Source organism: Pseudophryne corroboree, chromosome 1 (genome assembly GCF_028390025.1).
Source record: "Pseudophryne corroboree isolate aPseCor3 chromosome 1, aPseCor3.hap2, whole genome shotgun sequence".
In the NCBI taxonomy this organism is placed as follows: domain Eukaryota; kingdom Metazoa; phylum Chordata; class Amphibia; order Anura; family Myobatrachidae; genus Pseudophryne; species Pseudophryne corroboree.
This window is the reverse complement of record NC_086444.1, coordinates 1,225,950,963-1,225,977,877: the sequence shown is the minus strand read 5'-3', so window position 1 is coordinate 1,225,977,877 and position 26,915 is coordinate 1,225,950,963. Positions and strand designations below refer to the sequence as shown.

Here is a 26,915-nt window from a genome sequence, read left to right as displayed (position 1 = left end):
CAGACTTACACACACTGAGAGTATACACTGTTTAGTGCAGAGAACCCCAATGCCCTAAATGTTTTCACCCCTTCGTATCCGAGCGTAGATGCCAGGGGTACGTCACATACAAGATGGCGGATCACACATGTATGTTACTTGTTTCTATGTGTAATAACCTTTGTAAGAAGAATCTTACAGACATGGGGGGTCAACCAGAGAACACTGCGCTATAATGGCACGGTCACTAAATGTATTTATTGAGAAAAACAATATTATAGCCCTTATTTATCAATGAGTGATACATTTCACTGTGAGTGATAAATTGCACCAACCAATCAGCTCCTAACTTCCATGTCACAGCCTGTGTTAAAAAAAATGACAGTTAGGAGCAGATTGGCTAGTGCAATTTATCACTCACAGTGAAATTTATCACTCATTGATAAATAAGGGCATTAATGCATATTAAATTAAGTCCTGGGAAATGTATAGGCACAGCGTAAGGCGCGGGATTACCATGGGACTAATAGCGCAGATAGGTACCGCAGGGCACCAGTTAACCCAACCTGACTTCACAGGCTGTCCCTGCTTTGTATGTTGTAAGATATATCCCCATCATACCCCTCTGCATTCTGTCTGCCACCCCATCATAACCCTCTGCATTCTGTCTGCCTCCCCACCATACCCCTCTGCATTCTGTCTGCCTCCCCACCATACCCCTCTGCATTCTGTCTGCCTCCCCATCATAACCCTCTGCATTCTGTCTGCCTCCCCAACATACCCCTCTGCATTCTGTCTGCCTCCCCTCCATACCCCTCTGCATTCTGTCTGCCTCCCCATCATACCCCTCTGCATTCTGTCTGCCTCACCTACATTATCCTCTGCATTCTGTCTGCCTCCCCACCGTACCCCTCTGCATTCTGTCTGCCTCCCCACCATACCCCTCTGTATTTTGTCTGCCTCCCCACCATACCCCTCTGTATTCTGTCTGCCTCCCGACCATACCCCTCTGTATTCTGTCTGCTTCCCCTACAGTATCCTCTGCATTCTGTCTGCCTCCCCTCCATACCCCTCTGCATTATGTCTGCCACCCCATCATACCCCTCTGCATTCTGTCTACCTCCCCACCGAACCCCTCTGTATTCTGTCTGCCTCCCCACCATACCCCTCTGTATTCTGTCTGCTTCCCCTACAGTATCCTCTGCATTCTGTCTGCCTCCCCTCCATACCCCTCTGCATTCTGTCTGCCACCCCATCATATCCCTCTGCATTCTGTCTACCTCCCCTCCATACCCCTCTGCATTCTGTCTGCTACCCCATCATACCCCTCTGAATTCTGTCTGCCTCCCCACCATACCCCTCTGTATTCTGTCTGCCTCCCCACCGTACCCCTCTGCATTCTGTCTGCCTCCCCATTATACCCCTCTGTATTCTGTCTTCCTCCGCTCCATTCTCCTCTGCCCTCTGTCTGCCTCCCCTCCATTCTCCTCTGCATTCTGTCTGCCTCCCCACGATACCCCTCTGCATTCTGTCTGCCTCCCCTCCATTATACTCTGCATTCTGTCTGCCTCCCCTCCATAGCCCTCTGCATTCTGTCTGCCTCCCCTCCATACCCCTCTGCATTCTGTCTCCCTCCCCTCCATACCCCTCTGTATTCTGTCTGCCTCCCCATGATACCTCTCTGCATTCTGTCTGCCTCCCCACCATACCCCTCTGTATTCTGTCTGCCTCCCCACCGTACCCCTCTGTATTCTGTCTGCCTCCCCACCGTACCCCTCTGCATTCTGTCTGCCTCCCCATCATACCCCTCTGTATTCTGTCTGCCTCCCCTACATTATCCTCTGCATTCTATCTGCCTCCCCTACATTATCCTCTGCATTCTGTCTGCCTCCCCACCATATCCCTCTGTATTCTGTCTGCCTCCCCACCATACCCCTCTGTATTCTGTCTGCCTCCCCACCATACCCCTATGTATTCTATCTGCCTCCCCATGATACCCCTCTGCATTCTGTCTGCCTCCCCACCATACCCCTCTGTATTCTGTCTGCCTCCCCACCGTACCCCTCTGTATTCTGTCAGCCACCCCATCATACTCCTCTGCATTCTGTCTACCTCCCCTCCATACCCCTCTGCATTCTGTCTGCCTCCCCTCCATACCCCCATGCATTCTGTCTGCCTCCCCACCATACCCCTCTGCATTCTGCCTGCCTCCCCACCATACCCCTCTGCATTCTGTCTGCCACCCCATCATATCCCTCTGCATTCTGTCTGCCTCCCCACTGTACCCCTCTGTATTCTGTCTGCCACCCTATCATACTCCTCTGCATTCTGTCTGCCTCCCCACCATACACCTCTGCATTCTGTCTACCTCCCCTCCATACTCCTCTGCATTCTGTCTACCTCCCCACCATACCCTTCTGCATTCTGTCTTCCTCCCCACTGTACCTCTCTGCATTCTGTCTGCCTGCCCACCATACCCCTCTGCATTCTGTCTGCCTCCCCACCGTACCCCTCTGCATTCTGTCTGCCTCCCCACCGTACCCCTCTGCATTCTGTCTGCCTCCCCACCATACCCCTCTGCATTCTGTCTGCCTCCCCTCCATTATACTCTGCATTCTGTCTGCCTCCCCTCCATAGCCCTCTGCATTCTGTCTGCCTCCCCTCCATACCCCTCTGCATTCTGTCTCCCTCCCCTCCATACCCCTCTGTATTCTGTCTGCCTCCCCATGATACCTCTCTGCATTCTGTCTGCCTCCCCACCATACCCCTCTGTATTCTGTCTGCCTCCCCACCGTATCCCTCTGTATGCTGTCTGCCTCCCCACCGTACCCCTCTGCATTCTGTCTGCCTCCCCATCATACCCCTCTGTATTCTGTCTGCCTCTTCTACATTATCCTCTGCATTCTGTCTGCCTCCCCACCGTACCCCTCTGCATTCTGTCTGCCTCCCCACCAAACCCCTCTGTATTCTGTCTGCCTCCCCACCATACCCCTCTGTATTCTGTCTGCCTCCCCACCATACCCCTCTGTATTCTGTCTGCCTCCCCTCCATACCCCTCTGTATTCTGTCTGCCTCCCCATGATACCCCTCTGCATTCTGTCTGCCTCCCCACCATACCCCTCTGTATTTTGTCTGCCTCCCCATGATACCCCTCTGCATTCTGTCTGCCTCCCCACCATACCCCTCTGTATTCTGTCTGCCTCCCCACCGTACCCCTCTGTATTCTGTCTGCCTCCCATACATTATCCTCTGCATTCTGTCTGCCTCCCCTACATACCGCTCTGCATTCTGTCAGCCACCCCATCATACTCCTCTGCATTCTGTCTACCTCCCCTCCATACCCCTCTGCATTCTGTCTGCCTCCCCTCCATACCCCTCTGCATTCTGTCTGCCTCCCCTCCATACCCCTCTGCATTCTGTCTGCCTCCCCACCATAGCCCTCTGCATTCTGTCTGCCTCCCCTCCATACCCCTCTGCATTCTGTCTGCCACCCCATCATATCCCTCTGCATTCTGTCTGCCTCCCCACTGTACCCCTCTGTATTCTGTCTGCCACCCTATCATACCCCTCTGCATTCTGTCTGCCTCCCCACCATACCCCTCTGCATTCTGTCTGCCTCCCCTCCATACTCCTCTGCATTCTGTCTACCTCCCCACCATACCCTTCTGCATTCTGTCTTCCTCCCCACTGTACCTCTCTGCATTCTGTCTGCCTGCCCACCATACCCCTCTGCATTCTGTCAGCCTCCCCACCGTACCCCTCTGCCTTCTGTCTGCCTCCCCACCGTACCCCTCTGCATTAAGTCTGCCTCCCCACCGTACCCCTCTGCATTCAGTCTGCCTCCCCACCATACTCCTCTGCATTCTGTCTGCCTCCCCTCCATTCTCCTCTGCAGTCTGTCTGCCTCCCCGCTGTACCCCTCTGCATTCTGTCTGCCTCCCCTCCATACCCCTCTGCAGTCTGTCTGCCTCCCCACCATATCCCTCTGCATTCTGTCTGCCTCCCCTCCATTCTCCTCTGCATTCTGTCTGCCTCCCCACCATACCCCTCTGCATTCTGTCTGCCTCCCCACCATACCCCTCTGCATTCTGTCTGCCTCCCCTCTATACCCCTCTGCATTCTGTCTGCCTTCCCTCCATACCCCTCTCCGTTCTGTCTGGCTCCCCACCATACCCCTCCGCATTCTGTCTGCCTCCCCACCATACCCATCTACATTCTGTCTGCCTCCCCTCCATACTCCTCTGCATTCTGTCTGCCTCCCCTCCATTCTCCTCTGCAGTCTGTCTGCCTCCCCACCGTACCCCTCTGCATTCTGTCTGCCTCCCCTCCATAACCCTCTGCATTCTGTCTGCCTCCCCACCATACCCCTCTGCAGTCTGTCTGCCTCCCCACCGTACCCCTCTGCATTCTGTCTGCCTCCCCTCCATTCTCCTCTGCATTCTATCTGCCTCCCCTCCATTCTCCTCTGCATTCTGTCTGCCTCCCCACCATATCCCTCTGCATTCTATCTGCCTCCCCACCATACCCCTCTGCATTCTGTCTGCCTCCCCACCATACCCCTCTGCATTCTGTCTGCCTCCCAACCATACCCCTCTGCATTCTGTCTGCCTCCCCACCATACCCCTCTGCATTCTGTCTGCCACCCCATCACACCCCTCTGCATTCTGTGTGCCTCCCCTCCATACCCCTCTCCATTCTGTCTGGCTCCCCACCATACCCCTCTGCATTCTGTCTGCCTCCCCACCATACACCTCTACATTCTGTCTGCCTCCCCTCCATACTCCTCTGCATTCTGTCTGCCTCCCCTCCATTCTCCTCTGCAGTCTGTCTGCCTCCCCACCATACCCCTCTGCAGTCTGTCTGCCTCCCCACCGCACCCCTCTGCATTCTGTCTGCCTCCCCTCCATTCTCCTCTGCTTTCTGTCTGCCTCCCCTCCATTCTCCTCTGCATTCTGTCTGCCTCCCCACCATATCCCTTTGCATTCTGTCTGCCTCCCCACCATACCCCTCTGCATTCTATCTGCCTCCCCTCCATACCCCTCTGCATTCTGTCTGCCTCCCCACCATACCCCTCTGCATTCTATCTGCCTCCCCACCATATCCCTCTGCATTCTGTCTGCCTCCCCTCCATTCTCCTCTGCATTCTGTCTGCCTCTCCACCATACCCCTCTGCATTCTATCTTCCTCCCCTCCATACCTTCTGCATTCTGTCTGCCTCCCCACCATACCCCTCTGGAATCTGTCTGCCTCCCCACCATACCCTTCTGCATTCTGTCTGCCTCCCCACCATACCCCTCTGCATTCTGTCTGCCTCCCCTCCATTCTCTTCTGCATTCTGTCTGCCTCCCCACCATACCCCTCTGCATTCTGTCTGCCTCCCCTCCATTATACTCTGCATTCGGTCTGCCTCCCCACCATACCCCTCTGCATTCTGTCTGCCTCCCCTCTATACCCCTCTGCATTCTGTCTGCCTCCCCACCATACCCCTCTGGATTCTGTCTGCCTCCCCACCATACCCTTCTGCATTCTGTCTGCCTCCCCACCATACCCCTATGCATTCTGTCTGCCTCCCCTCCATTCTCCTCTGCATTCTGTCTGCCTCCGCACCATACCCCTCTGCATTCTGTCTGCCTCCCCTCCATTATACTCTGCATTCGGTCTGCCTCCCCTCCATACCCCTCTGCATTCTGTCTGCCTCCCCTCCATGCCCTTCTGCATTCTGTCTGCCTCCCCTCCATTATACTCTGCATTCTGTCTGCCTCCCCACCGTACCCCTCTGCATTCTGTCTGCCTCCCTTCCATACCCATAAGCATTCTGTCTGCCTACTCACCATAACCCTCTGCATTCTGTCTGCCTCCCCACCATACCCCTCTACATTCTGTCTGCCTCCCCTCCATACTCCTCTGCATTCTGTCTGCCTCCCCTCCATTCTCCTCTGCAGTCTGTCTGCCTCCCCACCGTACCCCTCTGCATTCTGTCTGCCTCCCCTCCATACCCCTCTGCATTCTGTCTGCCTCCCCCCCATACCCCTCTGCAGTCTGTCTGCCTCCCCACCGTACCCCTCTGCATTCTGTCTGCCTCCCCTCCATTCTCCTCTGCATTCTGTCTGCCTCCCCTCCATTCTCCTCTGCATTCTGTCTGCCTCCCCACCATATCCCTCTGTATTCTGTCTGCCTCCCCACCATACCCCTCTGCATTCTATCTGCCTCCCCTCCATACCCCTCTGCATTCTTTCTGCCTCCCCACCATACCCCTCTGCATTCTGTCTGCCTCCCAACCATACCCCTCTGCATTCTGTCTGCCTCCCAACCATACCCCTCTGCATTCTGTCTGCCTCCCCACCATACCCCTCTGGATTCTGTCTGCCTCCCAACCATACCCCTCTGCATTCTGTCTGCCTCCCCACCATACCCCTCTGCATTCTGTCTGCCACCCCATCACACCCCTCTGCATTCTGTCTGCCTCCCCTCCATACCCCTCTCCATTCTGTCTGGCTCCCCACCATACCCCTCTGCATTCTGTCTGCCTCCCCACCATACCCCTCTACATTCTGTCTGCCTCCCCTCCATACTCCTCTGCATTCTGTCTGCCTCCCCTCCATTCTCCTCTGCAGTCTGTCTGCCTCACCACCATACCCCTCTGCATTCTGTCTGCCTCCACTCCATACCCCTCTGCATTCTGTCTGCCTCCCCCCCATACCCCTCTGCAGTCTGTCTGCCTCCCCACCGTACCCCTCTGCATTCTGTCTGCCTCCCCTCCATTCTCCTCTGCTTTCTGTCTGCCTCTCCTCCATTCTCCTCTGCATTCTGTCTGCCTCCCCACAATATTCCTTTGCATTCTGTCTGCCTCCCCACCATACCCCTCTGCATTCTATCTGCCTCCCCTCCATACCCCTCTGCATTCTGTCTGCCTCCCCACCATACCCCTCTGCATTCTGTCTGCCTCCCCACCATACCCCTCTGCATTCTGTCTGCCTCCCCACCATATCCATCTGCATTCTGTCTGCCTCCCCACCATACCCCTCTGGATTCTGTCTGCCTCCCCACCATACCCCTCTGCATTCTGTCTGCCTCCCCACCATACCCCTCTGCATTCTGTCTGCCTCCCCACCATACCCCTCTGGATTCTGTCTGCCTCCCCACCATACCCCTCTGCATTCTGTCTGCCTCCCCACCATACCCCTCTGCATTCTGTCTGCCTCCCCTCCATTCTCCTCTGCATTCTGTCTACCTCCCCACCATACCCCTCTGCATTCTGTCTGCCTCCCCTCCATTATACTCTGCATTCTGTCTGCCTCCCCTCCATACCCCTCTGCATTCTGTCTGCCTCCCCTCTATGCCCTTCTGCATTCTGTCTGCCTCCCCTCCATTATACTCTGCATTCTGTCTGCCTCCCCACCATACCCCTCTGCATTCTGTCTGCCTCCCTTCCATACCCATAGGCATTCTGTCTGCCTCCTCACCATAACCCTCTGCATTCTGTCTGCCTCCCCACTATACCCCTCTGCATTCTGTCTGCCTCCCCAACATACCCTTCTGCATTCTGTCTGCCTCCCTTCCATACCCCTCTGCATTCTGTCTGCCTCCCCTCTATACCCCTCTGCATTCTGTCTAGCTCCCCACCATAACCCTCTGCATTCTGTCTGCCTCCCCAACATACCCCTCTGCATTCTGTCTGCCTCCCCAACATACCCTTCGGCATTCTGTCTGCCTCCCCTCCATACCCCTCTGCATTCTGTCTGCCTCCCCCACTTCATAAGACTTTGGGAGAAGGATCTGTGGCATGATGACCACATGTGCAGTAGCACAGCCGCGTCCCACACCCAGAAGTGTAAATATTCGTATATATGGGATGCTTTTACTTTTACACGTCACATGGACGGATCATACAGCAGCCACTGTCCCTGCGTGTGATTTATGATACATCTGGGTGATAGTTAATTCTTTTTGCAGCGATAAGAAATTATAACTATTGGGACCGAGTCCAGATTATTGAAATATATGCCCCTATGTCTCTCAGCTGAATCCTATTAGTAGATAAGTATCTGTAAACTGAGCTATTAATGTATACAGGTTGAGTATCCCATATCCAAATATTCCGAAATACGGAATATTCCGAAACACGGAATTTTGGGAGTGAGACTGAGATAGTGAAACCTTTGTTTTCTGATGGCTCAATGTACACAAACTTTGTTTAATACACAAATTTATTAAAAATCTCCTTTATATTTGTCTAAATCTGTGACTCTGTGCCCGTAACGCTGGGTGGAGTCACAGCGGTGGGCGGAGTCAGCAAGTCTCTGCTCCTGCTGCCTGTCCATCTCTCTCTCTCCCCTCCCCCCACCCATCAGCAGCTCTGATTCCCCGGCCGCGGCGCCGGCCCAACAACAACGGCTGATGCCGCCCCCGGCATACACATTAGGAGGGACGGGTGGCGCAGGAGAAGGCTCTCACAGCCCTCCCTGCGCCGTGTACACAGACCCGCCGCCTCCTTCGCACAAATCCCGCTGTCAGCTCTCCTGCTGTGACAGGAGGCGAGTGCTGCAGTGACGTCATCTCCTGCAGCACTCTCCTCCTGTCACACAGCCGGCACACACTCTCCAGTCTCCGGGGGCTGCCAGCATCTACAGGCAAGCTGGAAACACCCCCGGAGCGAGAGAGAACAGACCCGCGAGACCACGCCCCTTTCACAGCAGACCACGCCCCCTTTTTGGCCGCGGGGGGGGGGGGGAGAGATGTGTGTAACAGTAATGCTGAAATGCTGACCCAGTGACGCCTCTGGACACTGTACTGTTTACCAGCCTGCAGCAGCCGCCCACAGCCCCAACGGTGAGTCCCTCCGGCCATCCTACCCACTGTTTCTATGTCTGCTCGCCACTTTACACAAGTCTCCTCTTCTGGTGCCCTCCCCCTCCACTACTTTCCCCCCTCTCTTCATCAGCTTCCTCACTGGGGACCCTCCCTGCCGACCCGCGTCTCTATATCCCCTCCCTACCACCCCGCGTCTCTCTATCCCCTCCCTACCGCCCCGCGTCTCTCTATCCCCTCCCTACCGCCCCGCGTCTCTATATCCCCTCCCTACCGCCCCGCGTCTCTCTATCCCCTCCCTACCGCCTCGCGTCTCTCTATCCCCTCCCTACCGCCCCGCGTCTCTATATCCCCTCCCAGCCGCCCCGCGTCTCTCTATCCCCTCCCTACCGCCCCACGTCTCTCTATCCCCTCCCTACCGCCCGCGTCTCTATATCCCCTCCCAGCCGCCCCGCGTCTCTCCATCCCCTCCCTACCGCCCCGCGTCTCTATATACCCTCCCAGCCGCCCAGCGTCTCTCTATCTCCTCCCTACCGCCCCGCGTCTCTATATCCCCTCCCTACCGCCCCGCCTCTCTATCCCCTCCTCCCTATGCCTCTGTATCCCCTCCCTACCGCCCGCGTCTCAGTATCCCCTCCCTACCGCTCTGCGTCTCTGTATCACCTCCCTACCGCCCCGTGTCTCTGTATCCCCTCCTACCGCCCCGCGTCTCTGTATCCCCTCCCTACCGCCCCGCGTCTCTCTATCCCCTCCCAGACGCCCCGCCTCTCTGTATCCCCTCCCTATCGCCCCGGGTCTCTCTATCCCCTCCCTACCGCCCCGCGTCTCTCTATCCCCTCCCTGCTGACCCGCGTCTCTCTATCCCCTCCATACCGCCCCGCATCTTTTTATCCCCTCCCTACCGCCCCGCATCTCTATATATCCCCTCCCTACCGCCCTGCTTCTCTCTATCCTCTCCCTACGGCCCTCCGTCTCTCTATCCCCTCCCTGCCGCCCTGCGTCTCTCTATCCCCTCCCTACCGCCCCCCTTCTATCTATCCCCTCCCTACCGGCCCGCGTCTCTCTATCCCCTCTATCCACTCATACAAATATTGAACAGCAGCAAGGCGTGCAGGGGTTAAGGGGGCGTAGCCCCTTTCGACGGTGTGAAGAGCGCCCATAGGGCGCGATGAAGCACCTAGTATTGTATTAAATGACCTTCAGGCTGTGTGTATAAGCTGTATATGAAACATAAATGAATTGTGTGAATGTAGACACACTTTGTTTAATGCACAAAGTTATAAAAAATATTGGCTAAAATTACCTTCAGGCTGTGTGTATAAGGTGTATATGAAACATAAATGCATTCTGTGCTTAGACTTAGGTCCCATCACCATGATATCTCATTATGGTATGCAATTATTCCAAAATACGGAAAAATCCCATATCCAAAATACCTCTGGTCCCAAGCATTTTGGATAAGGGAGACTCAACCTGTAATAACGTAGCAGCGTCTGGATTCATGTCACATTAATGTACGGTCTCTGAACGTGACTGGGCAGATGTCTTGCTAATCGCTGAGAATCCCCGGCAGACATGATAACATGTAATACTACACACATATACAGGGCTAGTGATCCATCAGTCCCTGCTCTGCAGATCATTACAGCAAGCCCAAGAGTCTGGGGGGACGGCAGGAGATCCTGGCCCCGGTCATATATGTACACACTGGTCTCCTTATACACTGTATAGTGTATGTAACACAGCATTAATTTTACCACTATAGATGGTCTATAGGTGTGGTTCCCAACTCCAGTAAGTACCCAACATGCCATGTTTTGTGGATTTCTTTACTCATGCACAGGTGAGTTTCTCCATTTTGCTGGGTCAGTAATTACAGTACCTGAAAATCCAGAAAACATGACCTGTTGAGGGCACTTGAGGACTAGAGTTGAGCATTGGTCTATAGCAGAGGTTCTCAAACGCGGTTCTCGAGGCACCTCAATGGTCCAGGTTTCAAGTTTATCCGTGCTTGGCCACAGGTGACTTAATTAGCATCTCAGTCAATTTGATTTAACTATATGTGCTGAGATATACCTAAAACCTGAACCGTTGGGGTGTCTTGAGGACCGCGTTTGAGAACCTCTGGTCTATAGTGTAGCCTGTAGGGGAAAGAGTCTAAAACACAAATGTCCTGTGCCAAACACAGATATGTCATATACAGTAGATAAGTTATCAGGAACAGGTTACACATCCTGTAATAAATATACATTGTACAATCAGCAGGAGACAGAACTGAGCTTGCTGAGTACACATTCTCCCAGCTCACGTAAGGACGCCTGTCTCTTCTTGCTGGCAGCTGCTCTCTAGTCCGATGCACCGACTGAGCGCAGATACACACACACAGCAGACTTGGTAGGAGAAGCTGCTCGTTCTACACCTTATACTGCATGTTGTGTCCGCAGCTCAAGTAACATCCTAGCATATACAGTGCTACTGCTATTGTGGTAATGCTTTCAGCCACTGGCTTGGGGCAGGGGGTTTCTGAGCAACTGGAACACCCCCCCATTTGGCTATGCACAAGCTGCCCAAAGTGGTTTCATTATCCTATATAATTGCACATTGCTTGTCCCTTACCTGCCTGCATCTCCGACCACAGCTCTCCCATCCCAGTCTCTACTAGAAATGTCCGACTGTGCCGTGACCTCCGCAGCTGCTCTCTTGCTGGTAAGGAAGGACACATTGGTTATCATTGTGTATTACATTGCGGCACACCCCATCCTCAGACACGTCACCCCGAATCTGTATCAGATACAGCTATGGACAGAGATGCATGAAATACAGGCTTGTTACTAAGTGTTCCCGATCCTCTCCCAGCTGCACCATACAGGAGACTGAGCTGAGTCTATGGACAGAGCGGCCTTCCTGTGCAGTGCGGCTGTATAAGTGCAGACAAGCTCCCTGTCCTGTGGTGACACTCCATGTATCACTCACTCACCTCTAGCCACAAACTGTGTGCTGTATTACCACCAGGGGGCAGCAGAGGCACGGATAACATGTGCTGTATTACCACCAGGGGGCAGCAGAGACACGGATAACATGTGCTGTATTACCACCAGGGGGCAGCAGAGGCACGGATAACATGTGCTGTATTACCACCAGGGGGCAGCAGAGACACGGATAACATGTGCTGTATTACCACCAGGGGGCAGCAGAGACACGGATAACATGTGCTGTATTACCACCAGGGGGCAGCAGAGACATGGATAACATGTGCTGTATTACCACCAGGGGGCAGCAGAGACACGGATAACATGTGCTGTATTACCACCAGGGGGCAGGAGAGGCACGGATAACATGTGCTGTATTACCACCAGGGGGCAGCAGAGACATGGATAACATGTGCTGTATTACCACCAGGGGGCAGCAGAGACACGGATAACATGTGCTGTATTACCACCAGGGGGCAGGAGAGGCACGGAAAACATGTGCTGTATTACCACCAGGGGGCAGCAGCAACACGGATAACATGTGCTGTATTACCACCAGGGGGCAGCAGAGACACGGATAACATGTGCTGTATTACCACCAGGTGGCAGCAGAGACATGGATAACATGTGCTGTATTACCACCAGGGGGCAGCAGACACACGGATAACATGTGCTGTATTACCACCAGGGGGCAGGAGAGGCACGGATAACATGTGCTGTATTACCACCAGGGGGCAGCAGAGGCAAGGATAACATGTGCTGTATTACCACCAGGGGGCAGCAGAGGCATGGATAACATGTGCTGTATTACCTCCAGGGGGCAGCAGAGGTAAGGATAACATGTGCTGTATTACCACCAGGGGGCAGCAGAGGCACGGATAACATGTGCTGTATTACCACCAAGGGGGCAGCAGAGGCATGGATAACATGTGCTGTATTACCACCAGGTGGCAGCAGAGGCATTGAGAACATGTGCTGTATTACCACCAGGTGGCAGCAGAGGCATGGATAACATGTGCTGTATTACCACCAGGGGGCAGCAGAGGCATGGATAACATGTGCTGTATTACCACCAGGTGGCAGCAGAGACAAGGATAACATGTGCTGTATTACCACCAGGGGGCAGCAGAGACATGGATAACATGTGCTGTATTACCACCAGGGGGCAGCAGAGACATGGATAACATGTGTTGTATTACCACCAGGGGGCAGCAGATAACATGTGCTGTATTACCACCAGGGGGCAGCAGAGACATGGATAACATGTGCTGTATTACCACCGGGGGGCAGCAGAGGCACGGATAACATGTGCTGTATTACCACCAGGGGGCAGCAGAGGCATGGATAACATGTGCTGTATTACCACCAGGGGACAGCAGAGGCATGGATAACATGTGCTGTATTACCACCAAGGGGCAGCAGAGGCATGGATAACATGTGCTGTATTACCACCAGGTGGCAGCAGAGGCACGGATAACATGTGCTGTATTACCACCAGGTGGCAGCAGAGGCATTGAGAACATGTGCTGTATTACCACCAGGTGGCAGCAGAGGCATGGATAACATGTGCTGTATTACCACCAGGTGGCAGCAGAGACATGGATAACATGTGCTGTATTACCACCAGGGGGCAGCAGAGACACGGATAACATGTGCTGTATTACCACCAGGGGGCAGGAGAGGCACGGATAACATGTGCTGTATTACCACCAGGGGGCAGCAGAGGCAAGGATAACATGTGCTGTATTACCACCAGGGGGCAGCAGAGGCATGGATAACATGTGCTCTATTACCACCAGGGGGCAGCAGAGGCATGGATAACATGTGCTGTATTACCACCAGGGGGCAGCAGAGGTAAGGATAACATGTGCTGTATTACCACCAGGGGGCAGCAGAGGCACGGATAACATGTGCTGTATTACCACCAAGAGGGCAGCAGAGGCATGGATAACATGTGCTGTATTACCACCAGGTGGCAGCAGAGGCATTGAGAACATGTGCTGTATTACCACCAGGTGGCAGCAGAGGCATGGATAACATGTGCTGTATTACCACCAGGGGGCAGCAGAGGCATGGATAACATGTGCTGTATTACCACCAGGTGGCAGCAGAGACAAGGATAACATGTGCTGTATTACCACCAGGGGGCAGCAGAGACATGGATAACATGTGCTGTATTACCACCAGGGGGCAGCAGAGACATGGATAACATGTGTTGTATTACCACCAGGGGGCAGCAGATAACATGTGCTGTATTACCACCAGGGGGCAGCAGAGACATGGATAACATGTGCTGTATTACCACCGGGGGGCAGCAGAGGCACGGATAACATGTGCTGTATTACCACCAGGGGGCAGCAGAGGCATGGATAACATGTGCTGTATTACCACCAGGGGACAGCAGAGGCATGGATAACATGTGCTGTATTACCACCAAGGGGCAGCAGAGGCATGGATAACATGTGCTGTATTACCACCAGGTGGCAGCAGAGGCACGGATAACATGTGCTGTATTACCACCAGGTGGCAGCAGAGGCATTGAGAACATGTGCTGTATTACCACCAGGTGGCAGCAGAGGCATGGATAACATGTGCTGTATTACCACCAGGTGGCAGCAGAGACATGGATAACATGTGCTGTATTACCACCAGGGGGCAGCAGAGACACGGATAACATGTGCTGTATTACCTCCAGGGGGCAGCAGAGGCATGGATAACATGTGCTGTATTACCACCAGGGGGCAGCAGAGGCACAGATAACGTGCTGTATTACCACCAGGGGGCAGCAGAGACAAGGATAACATGTGCTGTATTACCACCAGGGGGCAGCAGAGGCATGGATAACATGTGCTGTATTACCACCAGGGGGCAGCAGAGGCACGGATAACAAGTGCTGTATTACCACCAGGGGGCAGCAGAGGCACGGATAACGTGCTGTATTACCACTAGGGGGCAGCAGAGACAAGGATAACATGTGCTGTATTACCACCAGGGGGAAGCAGAGGCATGGATAACATGGGCGTTATTACCACCAAGGGGGCAGCAGAGACATGGATAACATGTGCTGTATTACCACCTGGGGGCAGCAGAGGCATGGATAACATGTGCTGTATTACCACCAGGAGGCAGCAGAGGCATGGATAACATGTGCTGTATTACCACCAGGGGGCAGCAGAGACATGGATAACATGTGCTGTATTACCACCAGGGGGCAGCAGAGGCATGGATAACATGTGCTGTATTACCACCAGGGGACAGCAGAGGCATGGATAACATGTGCTGTATTACCACCAGGGGGCAGCAGAGACACGGATAACATGTGCTCTATTACCACCAGGGGGCAGCAGAGGCATGGATAACATGTGCTGTATTACCACCAGGGGGCAGCAGAGACACGGATAACATGTACTGTATTACCACCAGGGGGCAGCAGAGGCATGGATAACATGTGCTGTATTACCACCAGGGGGCAGCAGAGACACGGATAACATGTGCTGTATTACCACCAGGGGGCAGCAGAGACACGGATAACATGTGCTGTATTACCACCAGGGAGCAGCAGAGGCATGGATAACATGTGCTGTATTACCACCAGGGGGCAGCAGAGGCATGGATAACATGTGCTGTATTACCACCAGGGGGCAGCAGAGACACGGATAACATGTGCTCTATTACCACCAGGGGGCAGCAGAGGCATGGATAACATGTGCTGTATTACCATCAGGGGGCAGCAGAGACATGGATAACATGTGCTGTATTAGCACCAGGGGGCAGCAGAGACATGGATAACATGTGCTGTATTACCACCAGGGGGCAGCAGAGGCATGGATAACATGGGCGTTATTACCACCAGGGGGCAGCAGAGGCATGGATAACATGTGCTCTATTACCACCAGGGGGCAGCAGAGGCATGGATATCGTGCTGTATTACCACCAGGGGGCAGCAGAGACATGGATAACATGGGCGTTATTACCACCAGGGGGCAGCAGAGGCATGGATAACATGTGCTGTATTACCACCAGGGGGCAGCAGAGGCATGGATAACATGTGCTGTATTACCACCAGGTGGCAGCAGAGACATGGATAACATGTGCTGTATTACCACCAGGGGGCAGCAGAGACACGGATAACATGTGCTGTATTACCACCAGGGGGCAGCAGAGGCACGGATAACATGTGCTGTATTACCACCAGGGGGCAGCAGAGGCAAGGATAACATGTGCTGTATTACCACCAGGGGGCAGCAGAGACATGGATAACATGTGCTGTATTACCACCAGGGGGCAGCAGAGACACGGATAACATGTGCTGTATTACCACCAGGGGGCAGCAGAGGCACGGATAACATGTGCTGTATTACCACCAGGGGGCAGCAGAGGCAAGGATAACATGTGCTGTATTACCACCAGGGGGCAGCAGAGGCATGGATAACATGTGCTCTATTACCACCAGGGGGCAGCAGAGGCATGGATAACATGTGCTGTATCACCACCAGGGGGCAGCAGAGGCACGGATAACATGTGCTGTATTACCACCAAGTGGGCAGCAGAGGCATGGATAACATGTGCTGTATTACCACCAGATGGCAGCAGAGGCATTGAGAACATGTGCTGTATTACCACCAGGTGGCAACAGAGGCATGGATAACATGTGCTGTATTACCACCAGGGGGCAGCAGAGGCATGGATAACATGTGCTGTATTACCACCAGGTGGCAGCAGAGACAAGGATAACATGTGCTGTATTACCACCAGGGGGCAGCAGAGACATGGATAACATGTGCTGTATTACCACCAGGGGGCAGCAGAGACATGGATAACATGTGCTGTATTACCACCAGGGGGCAGCAGATAACATGTGCTGTATTACCACCAGGGGGCAGCAGAGACATGGATAACATGTGCTGTATTACCACCGGGGGGCAGCAGAGGCACGGATAACATGTGCTGTATTACCACCAGGGGGCAGCAGAGGCATGGATAACATGTGCTGTATTACCACCAGGGGACAGCAGAGGCATGGATAACATGTGCTGTATTACCACCAAGGGGCAGCAGAGGCATGGATAACATGTGCTGTATTACCACCAGGTGGCAGCAGAGGCACGGATAACATGTGCTGTATTACCACCAGGTGGCAGCAGAGGCATTGAGAACATGTGCTGTATTACCACCAGGTGGCAGCAGAGGCATGGATAACATGTGCTGTATTACCACCAGGTGGCAGCAGAGACATGGATAACATGTGCTGTATTACCACCAGGGGGCAGCAGAGACACGGATAACATGTGCTGTATTACCACCAGGGGGCAGCAGAGGCATGGATAACATGTGCTGTATTACCACCAGGGGGCAGCAGAGGCACAGATAACGTGCTGTATTACCACCAGGGGGCAGCAGAGACAAGGATAACATGTGCTGTATTACCACCAGGGGGCAGCAGAGGCATGGATAACATGTGCTGTATTACCACCAGGGGGCAGCAGAGGCATGGATAACAAGTGCTGTATTACCACCAGGGGGCAGCAGAGGCACGGATAACGTGCTGTATTACCACTAGGGGGCAGCAGAGACAAGGATAACATGTGCTGTATTACCACCAGGGGGCAGCAGAGGCATGGATAACATGGGCGTTATTACCACCAAGGGGGCAGCATAGACATGGATAACATGTGCTGTATTACCACCTGGGGGCAGCAGAGGCATGGATAACATGTGCTGTATTACCACCAGGAGGCAGCAGAGGCATGGATAACATGTGCTGTATTACCACCAGGGGGCAGCAGAGACATGGATAACATGTGCTGTATTACCACCAGGGGGCAGCAGAGGCATGGATAACATGTGCTGTATTACCACCAGGGGGCAGCAGAGGCATGGATAACATGTGCTGTATTACCACCAGGGGGCAGCAGAGACACGGATAACATGTGCTCTATTACCACCAGGGGGCAGCAGAGGCATGGATAACATGTGCTGTATTACCACCAGGGGGCAGCAGAGACACGGATAACATGTGCTGTATTACCACCAGGGGGCAGCAGAGGCATGGATAACATGTGCTGTATTACCACCAGGGGGCAGCAGAGACATGGATAACATGGGCGTTATTACCACCAGGGGGCAGCAGAGGCATGGATAACATGTGCTGTATTACCACCAGGGGGCAGCAGAGGCATGGATAACATGGGCGTTATCACCACCAGGGGGCAGCATAGGCATGGATAACATGTTCTGTATTACCACCAGGTGGCAGCAGAGACATGGATAACATGTGTTGTATTACCACCAGGGGGCAGCACAGACAAGGATAACATGTTCTGTATTACCAGCAGGTGGCAGCAGAGACATGGATAACATGTGTTGTATTACCACCAGGGGGCAGCAGAGACATGGATAACATGTGCTGTATTACCACCAGGGGGCAGCAGAGGCATGGATAACATGTGCTTTAATACCACCAGGGGGCAGCAGAGGCATGGATAACATGTGCTGTATTACCACCAGGGGCAGCAGAGGCATGGAAAACATGTGCTGTATTACCACCAGGGGGCAGCAGAGACACGGATAACATGTGCTCTATTACCACCAGGGGGCAGCAGAGGCATGGATAACATGTGCTGTATTACCACCAGGGGGCAGCAGAGACACGGATAACATGTGCTGTATTACCACCAGGGGGCAGCAGAGGCATGGATAACATGCGCTGTATTACCACCAGGGGGCAGCAGAGACACGGATAACATGTGCTGTATTACCACCAGGAGGCAGCAGAGGCATGGATAACATGTGCTGTATTACCACCAGGGTGCAGCAGAGGCATGGATAACATGGGTGTAATTACCACCAAGGGGGCAGCAGAGGCATGGATAACATGTGCTCTATTACCATCAGGGGGCAGCAGAGGCAAGGATAACATGTGCTGTATTACCACCAGGGGGCAGCAGAGGCATGGATAACATGTGCTCTATTACCACCAGGGGGCAGCAGAGGCATGGATATCGTGCTGTATTACCACCAGGGGGCAGCAGAGGCATGGATAACACGGGCGTTATTACCACCAGGGGGCAGCAGAGGCATGGATAACATGGGCGTTATTACCACCAGGGAGCAGCAGAGGCATGGATAACATGTGCTGTATTACCACCAGGGGGCAGCAGAGGCATGGATAACATGGGCGTTATTACCACCAGGGGGCAGCAGAGGCATGGATAACATGTGCTGTATTACCACCATGGGGCAGCAGAGACAAGGATAACATGGGCGTTATTACCACCAGGTGGCAACAGTGGCATGGCTAGCTTCATAATTGCTCTCTTATTAAATGGCAACATCTACAGTATATGTATTACAGAAGAAGATTCTGGGGGTTCCTGTTTAACCCATTCACTGACACTTTGCAGAGCTGCTTAGTCATTATCCGGTCGCACGTGCACCAGCCATATACTAGGTGCAATAGCTACGCCCGGAAAGCGGCGTATTATCCATAGCAAAGCCTGTAGCGCTGTGACACGCCTCCCCACATGACAACACCTGACTACGCCTCTGTGGACGGACGTGTACATGAATCTGCAGTATGTATGACCCTGCAACGCCCGTACTTGTGCTCTTTTCTGAAATATGCGCAGTGCGAATTCATGCAAGATACCCTCCGCAACCAGGCAAACGTTCCACCCTGCATCAAGCGTCTGCTATGAGACTAAAACCCCGGCCCTGTGTCTGATCACTTCACTGCAGAGAACGTGAGCACTCGCCCACCTTGCAGCGCCTCTGCCTTTGGTGGGTCAGGCATACTGAGCCTTCTGTGGGAATAGAGGAATAGTAATGCAGGTAATGGAAGGCATGGAGCGTACGCACCTTGTCTGAAGCTGGAGTCTATAGTCTGATCAGAGGGGAAGCCGTTGAAGAAGGCCTTGCAGCTGAGATCGATCAGCTGGTGGAGCCGGAGCTTCCTGCAGTAGATGGAGGCAGCCTCTGGCTCCAGCGCAATCAGGAGCTGATCCGGGTTTTCTGGAGACACCAAACCGGCCTGGGAAGGACAACGTCACAGAGTGAGGGAGATTACTACAGAGACAAATTACCTGTTATTACAAGTCTGCCTAGTAACAAGTCTAGTAACAAGTACTAGACTTGTAACTAAGTGGAGGAAGACTTGTTGCTAGGCAGAGGAAGACTTGTTAGTAGATGGAGGAATACTTGTTACTAGATGAAGGAAGACTTGTTAGTAGATGGAGGAAGACTTGTTAGTAGATGGAGGAATACTTGTTACTAGATGAAGAAATACTTGGTACTAGGCGGATGAAGATTTGTTACTAGGTGGAGGAAGACTAGTTACTAGATGAAGGAAGACTTGTTAATAGGCAGATGAAGACTTGTTACTAGGTGGAGGAAGACTAGTTACTAGGCAGAGGAAGACTAGTTACTAGGTGGAGAAAGACTTGTTAATAGGTGGAGATAGACTTATTACTAGGCAGAGGAAGACTTGTTACTAGGCGGAGGAAGACTTGTTACTATGCGACTTGTTACTAGACGGAGGAAGACTTGTTATTAGGCGGAGGAAGACTGGTTACTATGTGACTTGTTACTAGACGGAGGAAGACTTGTTAATAGGTAGAGGAAGACTAGTTACTAGGTGGAGAAAGACTTGCTAATAGGTGGAGATAGACTTATTACTAGGCAGAGGAAGACTTGTTACTAGGCGGAGGAAGACTTGTTACTATGCGACTTGTCACTAGACGGAGGAAGACTTGTTATTAGACGGAGAAAGACTGGTTACTATGTGACTTGTTACTAGACGGAGGAAGACTTGTTAATAGGTAGAGGAAGACTAGTTACTAGGCGGTGGAAGACTTGTTACTAGGCGGAGGAAGACTTGTTAGTAGATGGAGGAATACTTGTTACTAGATGAAGGAAGACTTGTTAGTAGATGGAGGAAGACTTGTTAGTAGATGGAGGAATACTTGTTACTAGATAAAGGAAGACTTCTTAGTAGATGGAGGAAGACTTGTTAGTAGATGGAGGAATACTTGTTACTAGATGAAGGAAGACTTGTTAGTAGATGGAGGAAGACTTGTTAGTAGATGGAGGAATACTAGATAAAGAAATACTTGTTACTAGGCGGATGAAGATTTGTTACTAGGTGGAGGAAGACTAGTTACTAGATGAAGGAAGACTTGTTAATAGGCGGATGAAGACTTGTTACTAGGTGGAGGAAAACTAGTTACTAGGCAGAGGAAGACTAGTTACTAGGTGGAGAAAGACTTGTTAATAGGTGGAGAAAGACTTATTACTAGGCAGAGGAAGACTTGTTACTAGGCGGAGGAAGACTTGTTACTATGCGACTTGTTACTAGACGGAGGAAGACTTGTTATTAGGCGGAGGAAGACTGGTTACTATGTGACTTGTTACTAGACGGAGGAAGACTTGTTAATAGGTAGAGGAAGACTAGTTACTAGGTGGAGAAAGACTAGTTACTAGGTGGAGAAAGACTTGTTAATAGGTGGAGATAGACTTATTACTAGGCAGAGGAAGACTTATTACTAGGCGGAGGAAGACTTGTTACTATGCGACTTGTTACTAGACGGAGGAAGACTTGTTATTAGGCGGAGGAAGACTGGTTACTATGTGACTTGTTACTAGACGGAAGAAGAGTTGTTAATAGGCAGAGGAAGACTAGTTACTAGGCGGTGGAAGACTTGTTACTAGGCGGAGGAAGACTTGTTAGTAGACGGAGGAATACTTGTTACTAGATAAAGGAAGACTTCTTAGTAGATGGAGGAAGACTTGTTAGTAGATGGAGGAATACTTGTTAGTAGATGAAGAAATACTTGTTACTAGGCGGATGAAGATTTGTTACTAGGCATAGGAAGGCTAGTTACTAGATGAAGGAAGACTTGTTAATAGGCGGATGAAGACTTGTTACTAGGTGGAGGAAGACTAGTTACTAGGCAGAGGAAGACTAGTTACTAGGTGGAGAAAGACTTGTTAATAGGTGGAGATAGACTTATTACTAGGCAGAGGAAGACTTGTTACTAGGCAGAGGAAGACTTGTTACTATGCGACTTGTTACTAGACGGAGGAAGACTTGTTATTAGGCGGAGGAAGACTGGTTACTATGTGACTTGTTACTAGACGGAGGAAGACTTGTTAATAGGTAGAGGAAGACTAGTTACTAGGCGGTGGAAGACTTGTTACTAGGCGGAGGAAGACTTGTTAGTAGATGGAGGAATACTTGTTACTAGATGAAGGAAGACTTGTTAGTAGATGGAGGAAGACTTGTTAGTAGATGGAGGAATACTTGTTACTAGATAAAGGAAGACTTCTTAGTAGATGGAGGAAGACTTGTTAGTAGATGGAGGAATACTTGTTACTAGATGAAGAAATACTTGTTACTAGGCGGATGAAGATTTGTTACTAGGTGGAGGAAGACTAGTTAATAGGCAGAGGAAGACTAGTTACTAGCCAGAGGAAGACTTGTTATTAGGTGGAGAAAGACTTGTTAATAGGTGGAGGAAGACTAGTTACTAGGTGGAGAAAGACTTGTTACTAGGCGGAGGAAGACTAGTTACTAGGTGGAGGGAGACTAGTTACTAGGAGGATGAAGACTTGTTGCTAGGCAGAGGAAGACGTGTTACTAGGCGGAGGAAGACTTGTTACTAGGCGGAGGAGGACTTGTTACTAGGCGGAGGAGGACTTGTTAATAGGTGGAGGTAGACTTATTACTAGGCAGAGGAAGACGTTACTAGGCTGAGGAAGACTTGTTACTATGCGACTTGTTACTAGACGGAGGTAGACTTGCTACTAGGCGGAGGAGGACTTCTTAGTAAATGGAGGAAGACGTGTTAGTAGTTGGAGGAATACTTGTTAATAGATGAAGGAAGACTTGTTGCTAGGCTGAGGAAGATTTGTTACTTACTAGGCAGAGGAAGACTAGTTACTAGGTGGAGGAAGACTAGTTATTAACCGGAAAAGACTAGTTATTAGGAGGATGAAGACTTGTTACTAGGAGGATGAAGACTTGTTAATAGGTAGAGGAAGACTAGTTACTAGGCGGTAGAAGACTAGTTACTAACCAGAGGAAGACTAGTTATTAGGAGGATGAAGACTTGTTACTAGGAGGATGAAGACTTGTTAATAGGTAGAGGAAGACTAGTTACTAACCAGAGGAAGACTAGTTACTAGGTGGCAGAAGACTTGTTACTAGGCAGAGGAAGACTTGTTACTAGGCGAAGGAAGACTAGTTTCTAGGTGGAGGGAGACTAGTTACTAGGAGGATGAAGACTTGTTAATAGGTAGAGGAAGACTAGTTACTAGGCGGTAGAAGACTAGTTACTAACCAGAGGAAGACTAGTTATTAGGAGGATGAAGACTTGTTACTAGGCAGAGGAAGACGTGTTACTAGGCGGAGGAAGAATGGTTACTAGGCGGAGGAAGACTTGTTACTAGGCGGAGGAAGACTTGCTACTAGGCGGAGGAAGACTTTTTAATAGGTGGAGGAAGACTTATTACTAGGCAGAGGAAGACTTGTTACAAGGGGGAGGAAGACTTGTTAATATGCGACTTGTTACTAGACGGAGGAAGGCTTGTTACTAGGCGGAGGAAGACTTCCGTTGTAGATGGAGGAAGACGTGTTAGTAGGTGGAGGAATACTTGTTATTAGATGAAGGAAGACTTGTTGCAAGGCTGAGGAAGACTTGTTACTTACTAGGCTGAGGAAGACTAGTTACTAGGTGGAGGAAGACTAGTTACTAACCAGAGGAAGACTAGTTAATAGGAGGATGAAGACTTGTTAATAGGTAGAGGAAGACTAGCTACTAGGCGATGGAAGACTTGTTAATAGATGAAGGAAGACTTGTTGCTAGGCTGAGGAAGACTTGTTACTTACTAGGCAGAGGAAGACTAGTTACTAGGTGGAGGAAGACTAGTTACTAACCAGAGGAAGACTAGTTATTAGGAGGATGAAGACTTGTTACTAGGAGGATGAAGACTGTTTAATAGGTAGAGGATGACTAGTTACTAGACGGTGGAAGACTTGTTAATAAATGAAGGAAGAATTGTTACTAGGCGGAGGAAGACTTGTTGTCAGGCGAAGGAAGACTTGTTATTAGGCGGAGGAAGACTTGTTGCTAGGCGGAAGAAGATTTGTTTCTAGGCAGAGGAAGACTTGTTAGTAGGTGGAGGAATACTTGATACTAGATGAAGGAAGACTTGTTGCTAGGCGGAGGAAGACTAGTTACTTACTAGGCAGAGGAAGACTAGTTACTAGGTGGAGGAAGACTAGTTACTAACCAGAGGAGTAGTTACTAGCCAGAGAAAGAATAGTTACTAGGAGGAGGGTTAATAGTTATTAGATGGTGGAAGACTTGTTACTAAGCGGAAGACTAGTTACTAGGCGGAGAAATACTTGTTACTAGAGGAAGGAAGACTTGTTGCTAGGCCGAGGAAGACTTGTTACTAATTAGGCAGAGGAAGACTAGTTACTAGGTGGAGGAAGACTAGTTACTAACCAAAGGAAGACTAGTTACTAGCCAGAGGAAGAATAGTAACTAGGAGTTGGGTTAATAGTTATTAGGCGGTGGAAGACTTGTTACTAGGTGGAGGAAGACTAGTTACTAGGAGGAGGAAGACTTGTTACTAGGCGGAGGAAGACTTGTTACTAGCCAGAGAAAGACTTGTTACTAGGCGGAGGAAGACTTGTTACTAGCCAGAGGAAGACTTTATACTAGGTGGAGGAAGACTTGTTACTAGCCAGAGGAAGACTAGTTATTAGCCAGAGGAAGACTTGTTACTAGGAGGAGGAAGAGTAGTTACTAGGCAGAGGAAGACTTGTTAATAGGCAGAGGAAGACAAGTTACTAGGTGGAGGAAGACTAGTTACTAGGAGGTGGAAGACTTGTTACTAGGCGTAGGAAGACTTGTTACTAGGCGTAGGAAGACTTGGTACTAGGCGGAGGAAGACTTGTTAATAGGCGGAGGAAGACTTGTTAATAGGCGGAGGAAGACTCGTTACGAGGTGGAGGAAGATTCGTTACTAGGCGGAGAAAAACTCGTTACTAGGTGGAGGAAGACTTGCTACTAGGCGAAGGAAGACTGGTTAATAGGCGGAGGAAGACTGGTTACTAGGCGGAGGAAGACTGGTTACTAGGTGAAGGAAGACTGATTACTAGGCAGAGGAAGACTGATTACTAGGCAGAGGAAGACAGATTACTAGGCAGAGGAAGACTGGTTACTAGGCGGTGAAAGACTCGTTACTAGGCGGAGGAAGACTCGCTACTAGGCGAAGGAAGACTGGTTACTAGGCAGAGGAAGACTGGTTACTAGGCGGAGGAAGACTTGTTACTATGCGAAGGTAGACTGATTACTAGGCAGAGGAAGACTCGTAAAGAGGCAGAGGAAGACTCATTACTAGGCGGAGGAAGACTCGTTACTAGGCGAAGGAAGACTTATTACTAGGCAGAGGAAAACTGGTTACTAGGCAGAGGAAGACTGGTTACTAGGCAGAGGAAGACTGGTTACTAGGCAGAGGAAGACTCATTTCTAGGCAGAGGAAGACTTGTTACTAGGCGAAGGAAGACTGGTTACTAGGCAGAGGAAGACTTATTACTAGGCGGAGGAAAACTTGTTACTAGGCGGAGGAAGACTTGTTACTAGGCGAAGGAAGACTGATTACTAGGCAGAAGAAGACTGGTTACTAGTCAGAGGAAGACTCATTACTAGGCGGAGGAAGACTTATTACTAGGCAGAGGAAAACTCGTTACTAGTCAGAGGAAGACTGGTTACTAGGCGGTAGAAGACTAGTTACTAACCAGAGGAAGACTAGTTATTAGGAGGATGAAGACTTGTTACTAGGCAGAGGAAGACATGTTACTAGGCGGAGGAAGAATGGTTACTAGGCGGAGGAAGACTTGTTACTAGGTGGAGGAAGACTAGTTACTAACCAGAGGAAGACTAGTTACTAACCAGAGGAAGACTAGTTATTAGGAGGATGAAGACTTGTTACTAGGAGGATGAAGACTTGTTAATAGGAAGAGGAAGATTAGTTACTAGGTGGCGGAAGACTAGTTACTAACCAGAGGAAGACTAGTTATTAGGAGGATGAAGACTTGTTACTAGGAGGAAGAAGACTTGTTAATAGGTAGAGGAAGACTAGTTACTAGGTGGCGGAAGACTTGTTACTAGGCGGAGGAAGACGTGTTACTAGGCGGAGGAAGATGTGTTACTAGGCGGAGGAAGACTTGTTACTAGGCGAAGGAAGACTAGTTACTAGGTGGAGGGAGACTAGTTGCTAGGAGGATGAAGACTTGTTAATAGGTAGAGGAAGACTAGTTACTAGGCGGTAGAAGACTAGTTACTAACCAGAGGAAGACTAGTTATTAGGAGGATGAAGACTTGTTACTAGGCAGAGGAAGACGTGTTGCTAGGCGGAGGAAGAATGGTTACTAGGTGGAGGAAGACTTGTTACTAGGCGGAGGAAGACTTTTTAATAGGTGGAGGAAGACTTATTACTAGGCAGAGGAAGACTTGTTACAAGGGGGAGGAAGACTTGTTACTATGCGACTTGTTACTAGACGGAGGAAGGCTTGTTACTAGGTGGAGAAAGGCTTCCGTTGTAGATGGAGGAAGACGTGTTAGTAGGTGGAGGAATACTTGTTATTAGATGAAGGAAGACTTGTTGCAAGGCTGAGGAAGACTTGTTACTTACTAGGCTGAGGAAGACTAGTTACTAGGTGGAGGAAGACTAGTTACTAACAGAGGAAGACTAGTTAATAGGAGGATGAAGACTTGTTAATAGGTAGAGGAAGACTAGCTACTAGGCGATGGAAGACTTGTTAATAGATGAAGGAAGACTTGTTGCTAGGCTGAGGAAGACCTGTTACTTACTAGGCAGAGGAAGACTAGTTACTAGGTGGAGGAAGACTAGTTACTAACCATAGGAAGACTAGATATTAGGAGGATGAAGACTTGTTACTAGGAGGATGAAGACTTTTTAATAGGTAGAGGATGACTAGTTACTAGACGGTGGAAGACTTGTTAATAGATGAAGGAAGAATTGTTACTAGGCGGAGGAAGACTTGTTGCTAGGCGGAGGAAGACTTGTTATTAGGCGGAGGAAGACTTGTTGCTAGGCAGAAGAAAAGTTGTTACTAGGCAGAGGAAGACT

At 50.9% G+C, this 26,915-nt stretch overlaps 1 protein-coding gene across 2 annotated transcripts in view; it reads right to left on the bottom strand.

Moving 5' to 3' along the window:
• The window catches only part of HSPA12B (heat shock protein family A (Hsp70) member 12B), a 188,355-nt gene that overhangs the window by 42,610 nt on the left and 118,830 nt on the right, over positions 1-26,915 (bottom strand). For both annotated transcript variants that reach the window (XM_063925359.1, XM_063925358.1), the window contains exons 8-9: positions 19,614-19,785; positions 11,404-11,490 (exon numbers count right to left, since the gene is read on the bottom strand). In XM_063925359.1, coding sequence (XP_063781429.1) covers positions 11,404-11,490; positions 19,614-19,785 — 259 coding nt within the window. The remainder of the gene's footprint in view (positions 1-11,403; positions 11,491-19,613; positions 19,786-26,915) is intronic.